Source organism: Polyodon spathula, chromosome 25, assembly GCF_017654505.1.
Source record: "Polyodon spathula isolate WHYD16114869_AA chromosome 25, ASM1765450v1, whole genome shotgun sequence".
Lineage (NCBI taxonomy): Eukaryota > Metazoa > Chordata > Actinopteri > Acipenseriformes > Polyodontidae > Polyodon > Polyodon spathula.
Window position 1 is genome coordinate 21,872,706 of NC_054558.1, and position 12,819 is coordinate 21,885,524.

At 43.8% G+C, this 12,819-nt stretch overlaps 2 protein-coding genes across 2 annotated transcripts in view; one reads left to right on the plus strand and one right to left on the minus strand.

Moving 5' to 3' along the window:
* The window catches only part of LOC121300012 (BICD family-like cargo adapter 1), a 28,788-nt gene extending 25,495 nt beyond the window's left edge, over window positions 1-3,293 (plus strand). Inside the window, exon 11 of the mRNA XM_041228337.1 lies at window positions 890-3,293. Coding sequence (XP_041084271.1) covers window positions 890-1,090 — 201 coding nt within the window. The 3' untranslated portion in view covers window positions 1,091-3,293. The remainder of the gene's footprint in view (window positions 1-889) is intronic.
* A 1,572-nt stretch (window positions 3,294-4,865) lies between these two features.
* LOC121300011 (ras-related protein Rab-35-like) lies at window positions 4,866-11,424 on the minus strand (the record flags this gene model as incomplete). Its single annotated transcript, XM_041228336.1, has 5 exons — window positions 4,866-6,056; window positions 6,359-6,483; window positions 6,869-6,993; window positions 10,812-10,935; window positions 11,349-11,424. Coding segments are annotated over 5 exons (579 nt in total), but the record flags the coding sequence as incomplete, so codon positions are not given.
* Window positions 11,425-12,819: the final 1,395 nt, after the last annotated feature.

Consider the following 12,819-nt stretch of genomic DNA (forward strand, 5'->3'; position numbering starts at 1 on the left):
TTCGCTGTGTTCTGTTAGGCAGGACTGTATCTTGATAAAGGCAGCAGAACATCTTTGTGCAATCCAGCTGCTTCTCAGATTCTCTCTCTGCTCTGTGTGTGTGGCTCTGTCTGATTCTCCGCTGTGTTATCTTACCTCTGTTTCTCCTGGCTGCAGTTTTGTTCCTCAGGGCTTTTTACTATCTGGCTCCTCTGGTTTCTGATCTAGTGGCCTTTCTCCGCTACCGTTCCCACCGCCTCGTGGTACCCCCCCTCCTGCCGTTGAGGTGAGCCTCACTGCACCATCCCACCCCCTCACTGACGCCAGCCTCCGCCCACCCCTTCCACCACAGCGCCATCTCTGTGCTCCAGCCATTGCCTCGACGTATTCATTTATTTCCTGCAGACTCATTCCAGTCAGTGTGCGTGCCATCGGATTGCTTAACGATGGTATTCAATCACATCGCTGCTTTTCTACCCGGGGGGGCGTGTCACATCTGCCATTGTCCTCTTCATTTCAAAAGGTGCTGTTAAGGTGAAAATGAAAAGTGTTGTAACTGTAATGCAAAGTGCAAGAGGAGCAAAGAAAATAAATTAAGCTAACTTTCTTATTTTTCCAATGAGGTTCGCGAAACAGGGTTTAAAATTTCCAGGCAGGTCGGATTTGCTCATTCCAAATTGTCAGTTTCCTCCTCGTGATACTTGAGTGACTCGAATGTATTTTCAGCAGAAAACATTTGAACAGCAAGCGCTCGATTCCTTGTGTGCCTGAAGAGGTTAAAGGTTACAAACAAACATCAGACAGGTTTTGCAAGCGAGAATTTCAATCTCTGAACAAGCCTCCCCATCTCTCTCTCTCTCTCTCTCTCTCTCTCTCTCTCTCTCTCTCTCTCTCTCTCTCTCTCCGTCAGGATGACATGCACAGGGTCATCGATCAGCAGCTGACAGACAAGCACCAGGAGGAGTGGAGTGAAACGCCCTATTCCTTCTCTAGGGGGGCGGGCCGACGCAGCAGAGCGCCTCCCCATGCCAGGCTGGAGCGAGCCGGGGAGGACAGCGCCACGGGAGGGGGCGAGGGGAAGAGCCTCTTCTCCTTCTTCAAGAAGAACTGAGCCTTTCAGATACTATCATATGACATTTTATATTTATATTCATAAAAAAAGAGACTATCGTCAGCCAGGGCGAACCCAAAGAATGAAAAGTATTTTTTGCTAAAGGTTTAAGATCTAAATGTTTACATGAGTTCGGTTTCTGGAATTCGATTTAGACAAGGGATGCTCAATGGAAGGGGTCAGCACAGTAATTATTGATATTTTTATGTTGATCGCAGGAAGTTTCGTTCCTACAGCAAGAAAAAATGAAAAGCTGAGAATCAAGTCTGGTGAAAAAGATGGCGATGGAACACTGATGCTCTGAGTTGAGCTCGATACACACTAGTCATCACAGAAGCGAACTCCAATGATCAGGACTGGAATTCTGTCTCCAGAATTGTGAACAGGACTGTTTCCTGCAGGCTGTGCTTAAGTGCTTGACAGTCAGGTTCCAGTTTCTGTCAAAGGCAGGAAGTCCGGAGAAACTATTTCCCTTTGTCCTTAATTTAGAATGAAAAAGCTTTCTGATCCCTCTCCCTGTATGAAAGTGTGTGCTCTGGAGTTATTTGAAATGTTTCCGATCCCTCTCCCTGTATGAAAGCGTGTGCTCTGGAGTTATTTGAAATGTTTCCGATCCCTCTCCCTGTATGAAAGTGTGTGCTCTGGAGTTATTTGAAATGTTTCCGATCCCTCTCCCTGTATGAAAGTGTGTGCTCTGGAGTTATTTGAAATGTTTCCGATCCCTCTCCCTGTATGAAAGCGTGTGCTCTGGAGTTATTTGAAATGTTTCCGATCCCTCTCCCTGTATGAAAGCGTGTGCTCTGGAGTTATTTGAAATGTTTCCGATCCCTCTCCCTGTATGAAAGCGTGTGCTCTGGAGTTATTTGAAATGTTTCCGATCTCTCTCCCTGTATGAAAGTGTGTGCTCTGGAGTTATTTAAAATGTTTCCGATCTCTCTCCTTGTATGAAAGTGTGTGCTCTGGAGTTATTTGAAATGTTTCCGATCTCTCTCCCAGTATGAAAGTGTGTGCTCTGGAGTTATTTAAAATGTTTCCGATCTCTCTCCTTGTATGAAAGTGTGTGCTCTGGAGTTATTTGAAATTCTAAACCCTGAAGCAATAGTGAACGTCTGGCACTTTATCTGCACCACGGAGTAGGATTAGTCCCATTGAAATCCTGTTCGCTTCTAAAGGAAATTCAGCAGGATTGTATTTTGCAGAATAGGGAAGGGGTGGCAGTTCCTGAAAACACGGAGCACTTTGACGGGAGAACAATGTTATGATAATCTGTCAATCAATGGTGGTACCTTAATATACCTTGTATGTTCTGTGTTTAATGCTGTTCTTATGTATGTTGTACAGCTACATATATGTACAGGGTTGGGGAGTAACTCGCTACATGTAAACTGTTGTTGTCATTTTTTCAGTAGTATCAAAGGGTTTGCTTCTTTTTAGGGACGGGTAGTGAAAATGTGAAAACATGACTTCTGGTTCCATGTTGTTTTTTCAAACCATGGGGATGTGAAGACACTTGAGCAGCACAGTTCAGACCTGGATCCCTTTTCATATCATCTCACTGCAAACCGGCTTCGGAGGAGGGATCGAGGGGGTCCCAGAGCTGGATCTTCAGAGAATATTTCCATCTGCAGCCTGACCAACCTGGAGAAAGCAGCTCTGAAAAACAGAAACTGGAACCACTTGCACTTCTTTCAAAACGAGAAGTTACTGTAACTAATTACAATTGTTAAAGTAACTCAACTATAACAAATTACTTTTGAAAAGGAGCTTCCCCAACACTGTTTATGTATGTGTGTGTGTGTGTGTGTGTGTGGATATATATATATATATATACACACACATACACACACACAGACTAAGAATCCAGCATCAGTTTCAGTTCGGGTTCAGAAACCACTCCTGCCATTGCAGGTTTTACTTTGTGTTTGTTGGACTGTAGAATGTGGAATGCAAAGATTGATGACTTAATGTATGAAACACTGTGGGCATCTTGCAATGTGAAAAATGATCATTTGTACATACAGAACATGCATAGTAAGGTACAGAAGACAGTTTACAGCTGTTCATTTTTCTATATGGAAATGAATTTCTAATGCAGTATGTACTATTTGTATATATATTTAAAAAGTGTAGTGTTTTATATGCACCTGTATATGGAAAATGCTTATTTTTAGTATGAAAACCACTGTAAACACAGCTTTTTATAGTCCGGACTCCTAGGGAGTAATAATAAAATAATTTTAAAAAATCTATAAGTGTTTGTGCAAAAGCCATTGTGACACAATAAAGAGAAATATTTTACAGTAACTTGTTAGAATTTACAAGAAAGGTAACATTCTGTGAGCCACGCTTTCTGCTGCAGCAACACCAAATATTGATTTTTCTTTAATGTAAAAACCAGAAGCCGCTTTGACACCCCCCCCCCCCCCCCCCCCCCCCCCGGCTGCCTGAAGGTCCCATTGTTTCCGAGTTTATAAAACGGGCCATGACTATAACAGGATGACAAGCTATCATCAAATCAAGAGGGGTTTGATACCTCGAAGCAGCTGTGTGGCTTTAGTATTGCAGTAATCAAACCAAGTGAACAGAGCCCTGGTCCTGGTGCCCTCACTTGGTTTGAAGTGCATTCGGTTTCAGATCCAGGTCCTTCTCAACACCTCCAACTGAACCCAAACAGACACAATGCACAGCAAACTGCCCAAAACACAACCGCGTGGAAAAGGACCCTAAGCCACCTCCTTGCCCAGCTGGTATGCGGAGATGGGACAATGCCCGCTGTTCACTTAATTTCTCTTCATTGCATTGCTCCTGTGGTCTACAGGCTTTCAGGCAACTTTTTGTCCCAAGAGGATCCGCTCTGTGAAATAAAAAACCTTCAGCACTTCCACTGAAGCCCTGTTGAGAAATCAGTCTGAATCTGAATTGAAGGCATGGTTCTCAGTACAACCCTGCATAATCTTAATATATACATACACACAGGATGATTCACCAAGGCTTCAAAGTGACCTCCATTCATGTCAATGCATGTTTGTGTTGTTGAGATGCGTGGAAGTTTCACACCGAACCCGGGCACAACATTACAGATGTGATGGGCGTAACACTTCAGCCATTGTTCTGCACATTTGGAAGTGTGTGTGTGTGTGTGTGTGTGTGTGTGTGTGTGTGTGTGTGTGTGTGTGTGTGTGTGTGTGTGTGTGTGTGGTGTGTGTGTGTGTGTGTGTGTGTGTGTGTTTTGTTGTGTGTGTGTGTGTGGTTGTGTGTGTGTGTGTGTGTGTGTGTGTGTGTGTTGTGTGTGTGTGTGTTTGTGTGGCAAAACTGTTTTGCCTTACTCAAAACCACCCCATAAAAAAGACATAAAGACATGAATTTACTGGATGTGACAGCTGTGTTGTGTGATTTAGGGATATCTGCTGTTTCAGTAAAACGTTGCTCTAAGGCCACCTCACTGTTCTTGCGAAAAAGTCCTCTTCAATATTAAGGCCACCATCTGCAGTGCGAAATGCATCGTGCGTCATTAAATTACTTCAGTAAAAACAGCAGCATGCAGTGCACTTCCAACCATTCAAAAACCTCTGAAAACTTCAAACATGATGCATATATAGATATATAAAAACTAAAACTGTAAACTGGAATAGATTGCATAAGAGAAAACTACAAATAAATAGCAAAAATAAAATGTAGAAATAACAAACCACAAACAATTAGGAGGAAGTTCAACACTCTGAAACACCATTTACAAAACACCATTCCAAAGCAATACAAAAAGGGGAGGGGCTTCTTGTACTCTCACCAAATCCTAATTCTTTTGAAATGTTTATTACTGACTGGCTGAGGGAAAATGAATAATACATCTTAGCTCTCTGGTGTAGAAGGAACCGCAGCTCACGAGAAAAAGATTAAAAAAAACAAACAAAAAAAAACAAAAATACAACTTGCTTTCCCTTCCTTTTTCTTTTATTTTGTTACATTCTCTTCCCATGTCTTTATGGTACAAGGTCCATTCCTTTCATATCTACAGGTGTGGTTTCCAGATTGTGCTGTACCCGGGCGCTATAGAAATGGTAAAGCAGGCTAACAAGTACAAATCCAAATTTGCAATTTATATATATTTGTTTATATTTATTTTTGTTCTCCTTTGTCCATAAAAAGGTTCAACCCCAAATCAACCCTCTTCTCCCTTTGTGAAGGTTAAAGGTGTGTTTTTTATTATTATTTTTAAAATCACAAAATTAATGTTGCTTGGGAGGGAAGGAGGAGAGAGAGAGAGAGGGAGGGAAGGAGGGAAAGATGGAGCAGCTAATATGAGGGAAAAGTGCAAAAAAACAAGAGGCTGGCAGTCACCGATTGCTAACACACTGGTGGGCAACCTCAGATTAAGATATTATTTAAAAAAAATGTACTGAAAGTTCCTGATTTGTTGGCATTTGAATGCGTTAGACGAAGCGGTGAGAGATGGAGATGGCAGGCAGACACAGAAGCGATGTAGAATAGATGCACAAATCCCCAACAGAAACAGTTCAGTCACTGTCGGCATTTTGTGATTTTTTAAAATGTCCATGCAGTATGGAATGGAGAGGGACAAAAATTAATCCGACCAAAAAAAAAAAAAAAAAAAAAAAGATATTTCTGTGGGCGCTGCAACATCACCAGTGCAGTCTCCTTCTGTCCTCTCTATGCATTATTAAATATCATCACAGAACCGATGAATTAAAAAACAAAACTGCTCCAGGCATCTGGTAAAATCATCTGTTTTAATCTTCATGATCCTTGCGTCCGAAGGGGACTGTGTGGATTTGTGTTTTAAGTGGAGTCCGGTGCATCATTTCTTTTTGCTTGACGGTTAGCAGCATTTTTTCTTTCTTTTACTGTTTTTCGTCAGCTTCACAACATCGTTCTGCTGCTGCTGCTGCTGTTTGGCCACAACCTCTTTCTTTGCTTTCAGAACGAGCTCCGTGACGCAGTTGAACATCTGGGGAAAGAATGAAAAAAAAAAAGCATGTATAGAAAATCAAAAAGCATGTTAGTAATTCAGTTTATTTCTATCTGTAAACAGACTAAAAAATAAAAAGCAGAGGAAGGTTCGGATTTAAACTATTTAAATGATGGTGGTAACTCGATTCAACGCTGTTTAGACAAATTCAATCTGCTTCCAATAACTACGCTCTGCTCTACAGAGTTCATAAGAAACATTCTGGTCTGGGGTTCCAGACGTCTGTCAGACAGGTTCCAGCAAGCCCAGCTCTTTAATCCTGATCCTCTTTGAACTCATACCTCCTCCACGTTCAGGTTTTCTTTTGCACTGGTCTCAAACAGGTGAATCCCCATCTGCTCTGCAAATTTCTGCGCATCGTTTGTTTCCACCACTTTCGACTGTGGATCGTCATTCTTGTTGCCCACTGAAAGAGGAGAGAACCAGGCGTGCATAAACCCCAGCGCAGCAAGGGACACTTTTCAATACAGCATGCCGACACAGCACGCTTACACAGACAATCCAACGATCCTCTGAAAAACTACTTCCACTGCTTTAAACAAAACCAAATCTGCAAACAAAGACTGATCTGCTAGCACTTCCAGCCCCTACTGGAAAAACATAACTGCACACAGGTATTCTGAGCTTTTGGTTGACAAGGGGAAAACACCTCATTTATATAGCAAAATAGTTTAAATAGAAAAAAAATTATAATAATTCCTGGAGAGCCAACAGCAGTGCTGAGATTTCCAAACACGACAGTCAAGCGCACCAGAAGTACAGAAAACACGTTGATGAGTCCCAGCACTCACCTAATATCCGGCAGACATCGTCACAATTCTGGTTAATTTCATGCAGCCACCGTTTGACGTTTACAAAGGATTCTGCACTGGTTACATCGTACACCACGATCACCCCATGCGTCCCTCTGTAGTACCTGCGGACAGGAAAGAAGGTGTTACAGTACACCTGGCAGAACTGAACAGAATGCTACAGTCATACAGCGCCTTCCACAAGCGCCAGCAAACAGCTGGCTGGCAGCCCCATGACCAGTATTCAAGAAATAGATATCACTGGTCTGCTCCAGCTTGTCTTAACTTCTTAAATCAAAAACACACCTAAAAAACATTTACCACTGCTGCTGACCAACTCAATAAAGCAAGCGCAACTTACTGCTGTCGAGTTCTGAAACGGGTTAAATAATCAGTTCAAGTTAACATCACCAAAGCGAACACTGAGAACCTCTGAGCTGCGATGTGCTCTGGCACCACTAGGTGGAGCAGGTGTCCAGTCACCATGTGACTTGCTAGAAATTGAAACCAATATGAGCGGCAATTCAGAGTCAACCTGCGGAATCACTTCCTCATACGTGTCTGGGAGAGCAGCCAGGGGGATGTGAATCCTGAGAAGCCAGCCCAGCAAAAACACATTCAACCCCCTGAAGACAAGCCAAGGCAGGGGGCAGTGGTGCAGCAAGCTCTCTGGAGGGCGGGGATTGGAGTCTGCTGGTCTCAGCGATGGACATTACAGAACACATAAAACCAGCGCACACGCACGCACGCATGCATAATCTCAAACTACATTCATTCAGGGAAACACACTGTATAAAATCAGACTACTGGATCCATGTAAGTCTCTGAAAAGTCTGTAACAAGTTTGGAGAAGTTATCATTTTCACGGTTTACCACATACGGTTTGACAGACTGACAGGACCAGTGCGAACAGGTCCACTTTTTGAATGATCATCACTAGCTTGCGTCCCCTATAGCAAGCTGTCTGTGCAGTTTTAAGGGCCCGTTATGCACTGATTCTGTTTGTCTGTCACACTTTACCAGGTGAACACAGTAACTTTCAAACTTTTACTCACCAGACTGTTATGCTACACTAACCTCCTACAAACATTACAAACGCCTTCAATATATACAAAACCTTCCACCAGTGATTCCATCACGACGTTCCATGGCAGCTGCCATTACCTGCTAAATAACTGACCATGAGGATAGCAAGGTGTCCCTAGCTATAGACTGTACAGTCCAGTTAGCTTTAGTGCATCTACTGGTGAGACGATGACAGCTCTGCTTAGAACCTGCTCAAATACTAAAAATAGGTTACAGGAAACGGCAAAAAAACAATTGCTATTTATTTATTTTTACTTATTTTCCTATCCTATACAAATCAAAGCATTAAAAAAAGAAGCTTATTGATAAAGATCTTTATCAAGAAGAAAAAATAAAGTCATCTTTTTCTGTTTGGTTTTCAAAAGGAAGAGGCGATCCTAACAATAATAATCCCAGCCCTTTGCAAACAGTTTTTAATTCAGGCTCACAGTTTATTGTCCTGGCAGCTCCAGAACAGTTGTGGGCGGCTCCTTCAGGAAACACTAGCGGAAGCAGGGTTTTTTTTTTTTTTTTTTTTTTTTTAAATCCGGAAAGGCAGCTCAAACCGACATCAGGACAGAGAAAGAGTAAACACATCTCTGTGTCGCTCGTACGCACCCCCCCTCTAAGAACCACAGAGGCTTTGCAAAGACAATGCAGACACCGCAGGGCTGCAGCTTCACAGCTCAACACTACCAGCAGCGGCTCTGCAAGACTCCACAAGTACAGCAACTGCACAATAACGCATCACTGGGTGCTCATGACCGTGCTTACTCATACGTTGGCCAAGGCATTCACACAAATCTTTGACTACTTGTCTTCAGGGCTGATCTGAAATACCAAAATACGTCAGGGACAAGCAGTTTACAACACTGGGAAATCAACTTGAACTGCACCATCCACGGCTGGAAATAACACTGGCTTTACTATGAGAATAAGAAGACACACCTGAGCTTCTTACCTATACACTGTGGCTAACCTGGAACGGGTGAAATTGATATGCATTAGGAGTCTTATTTATATTCCTGACACCATCCACTGTCAAACAGCAATCCACAGAGACCCTGCTGTATCAGAGACACCGTGTCAAACAGCAATCCACAGAGACCCTGCTGTATCAGAGACACCGTGTCAAACAGCAATCCACAGAGACCCTGCTGTATCAGAGACACCGTGTCAAACAGCAATCCACAGAGACCCTGCTGTATCAGAGACACCGTGTCAAACAGCAATCCACAGAGACCCTGCTGTATCAGAGACACCGTGTCAAACAGCAATCCACAGAGACCCTGCTGTATCAGAGACACCGTGTCAAACAGCAATCCACAGAGACCCTGCTGTATCAGAGACACCGTGTCAAACAGCAATCCACAGAGACCCTGCTGTATCAGAGACACCGTGTCAAACAGCAATCCACAGAGACCCTGCTGTATCAGAGACACCGTGTCAAACAGCAATCCACAGAGACCCTGCTGTATCAGAGACACCGTGTCAAACAGCAATCCACAGAGACCCTGCTGTATCAGAGACACCGTGTCAAACAGCAATCCACAGAGACCCTGCTGTATCAGAGACACCGTGTCAAACAGCAATCCACAGAGACCCTGCTGTATCAGAGACACCGTGTCAAACAGCAATCCACAGAGACCCTGCTGTATCAGAGACACCGTGTCAAACAGCAATCCACAGAGACCCTGCTGTATCAGAGACACCGTGTCAAACAGCAATCCACAGAGACCCTGCTGTATCAGAGACACCGTGTCAAACAGCAATCCACAGAGACCCTGCTGTATCAGAGACACCGTGTCAAACAGCAATCCACAGAGACCCTGCTGTATCAGAGACACCGTGTCAAACAGCAATCCACAGAGACCCTGCTGTATCAGAGACACCGTGTCAAACAGCAATCCACAGAGACCCTGCTGTATCAGAGACACCGTGTCAAACAGCAATCCACAGAGACCCTGCTGTATCAGAGACACCGTGTCAAACAGCAATCCACAGAGACCCTGCTGTATCAGAGACACCGTGTCAAACAGCAATCCACAGAGACCCTGCTGTATCAGAGACACCGTGTCAAACAGCAATCCACAGAGACCCTGCTGTATCAGAGACACCGTGTCAAACAGCAATCCACAGAGACCCTGCTGTATCAGAGACACCGTGTCAAACAGCAATCCACAGAGACCCTGCTGTATCAGAGACACTGTGTCAAACAGCAATCCACAGAGACCCTGCTGTATCACAGACACCGTGTCAAACAGCAATCCACAGAGACCCTGCTGTATCAGAGACACTGTGTCAAACAGCAATCCACAGTGACCCTGCTATATCAGGAGGACATTTGGAGTAAAGGGTCAGGTGTATAAAAGGTCAGGGGAAAGATAAATAACTCAGACTTGTTTCAGACCACATTATTTCTACTGCTATTTTTGGAAAATGTGTATATCTTACAAAACATTTTTTTTTTTTTTTATTTATTACGCAGCGCTGCTGCATACCAGCTTGGTTGCTATGGCAATCGCTTAGCAGCAGGCAAAGTTATGCAAGTGCCTTTCATGCATTTGTTGGGGGTTTTAAGACAAAAATAACACTTAATTCCACAGAATCAGATATGATTCTTAGCATTGATTAACATGATTCTCAGTGTTGTTCAATCGTGAATCATGACTTATTTTTTAAACACACTACATATTTTTTTTAATGAATGCATTTATGCACAAGCAAGCACTGCAATTGCTGCCACAGCCCACAACCCGAGCCCTGACTCCTAGCCTCTGATTACGAGGGCGGTTGGCTAGCAATACTAAAGCACATTGCCGTTGCAGAATGGACTAGTGTGGTCAGTTTAACACTCTCTGACCCCAGCCGTACTCACGTTGATGTGATGGTGCGGAACCGCTCTTGTCCAGCTGTGTCCCAGATCTGAAGTTTCACTTTCTCACCATTGATCTCCACAGTCCGGATCTTGAAATCTACCCCAATCGTGGTAATGTAGCTACCTAAAAGAGAGAGACAGCATGCATGGAGGTCTATGGAAGCATTTCAATAAAACATCTTGGCTGCTGTAGTGTCCTGGGTAGGACATCTCCATTTACAGACAGTATCTTTTGCTTGTGTGTTTTACGAATTCCCTTTTGTAATCCCGCAGTGCAAGGTGACTTGGCAGGCACCCATCTTGATCAGGTCACACGGTCTAGCTGGAATTCAGAACAGAGTTGTAAGAACCCAAAACTGTCACTTCCTCATTCCTGGAAAAGGATCCTCTTCCACAAGTGTGCGTTTCATTAGAAATTGTCACTTGATGTTACCGCATGAATAAAAGCTACAACAGATGAATATGGTTTGAAAACTGCTACAGCAGAAAGGGCTTTGATAAATTATAAAGTAACAGAGATAAGAGAATGATCCTTACCTGAAAAAGTGTTGTCTGCAAACCGCAACAGAAGACTGCTCTTCCCCACACCTGGAAAAACAAGACGAAAAACAAAATCGAATTATCATCTATATAAACCAAAAGGTAGGCAAAAACACATACATTACCTTTTCAAAGGTGTTTCAATCTGTTCTAGTAGATCAGACGTGAAATCCTCAGACTACAGCTGTAGGGTTGCATTGTTTATTAACCTGTGATCTTTGGACTACACCACTCCTGACTGCAGTTTAACAATCTCAACCCAGATTCCATTCAGCAGTTCAAACAGAACGGTGCTGCTTGAGTGTACACGGGCCACACATTTCAGCCCCAGTTTTTTATTTGTAGTTTTTAATGAACGGGTTCGAAGTAGCCTCCTTTCCCCTGGCAGAACATCATAGTGGTGCAGGAATGTAACCAGCACTTCACTGCAGTAATAGAAGCCCTTCCTGTCTTTGCTGGAGTTTCATTAGACTTGCCTGTGACAAGCTGCTCTCAGATATAAACAGCTGGGATTAAAACCCCCAGAATGGCTCACACTTCTTATCCCGCTGTCTGGCATGTGACGACACACTCTGTGGAAATCACTGGCAGGGTTAACGGACTGCTAGGAACCCCTGAAGTCATGTGCTTCATTTGTTGCTCATGCTTGTCTGTTTTTGTAGCTGACTGTTTGAACGTACTCTGTAGAAGGAAGATGCACGTGGCTTGACAGAATTCTGTCAAAGCTACAGCCTCATCAATCGCTCTTCTTTCATCCCCTGAATCTCAAGCTGTAAATGGAATTGCTCTGCTCCCGCGCCCCCTAAGAGAAGGGCAGGCTTGAGGAATCCCTATAGGACACTTGCTTCAGACAGTATACAGCCTCTGTAGATACAGAAGAAGCCTGTGCTCAGCCACCTGGCTGCTGCTAATCCAGAACCTTCATTAACAACGAACTGTCCAAAACAGAGAACCAAAACACCTGCAGCCCCGAGACAATGCCCTGAGCACTCCCTGGCAGTACCGCTCACAGTTTACACAGCTGTACCCTGCACTGGCAGACTGGGCTGCAGCTGAATGGAGCTTCCACACAAACAGTGCTGGCAGAACACAGCCGGCTGCAGCTGTGGAAAACATCATGCAGTCTCAATCTGCAGCTACTGTTCCCACCCTTCCCACATCCCCAGCTAAACTACTGCACTGTACTGGATCGCTTTCATTTCCTCCTCTAGCTGGCAGCATTTCCACACGCCTCCAACATTGCTGCTTAAAACAATATCACTCAGATGAGGTTTTGTATTTCACTCATTAACAAAATGCTGGGCCACTCTGGCTTGTGGGAATTCGATTTAAATGTGTTGCTTTGAAGGTTTTCACATCTGCTTGACTAGCCACTGTGGTAACAAGCTAAAGTCATAGTAAAACCAGGAACGGCTCAAACGACTATGCAATGGGAGTCTTATTTCCAGCCCTGCTTTGTCTATCAGTA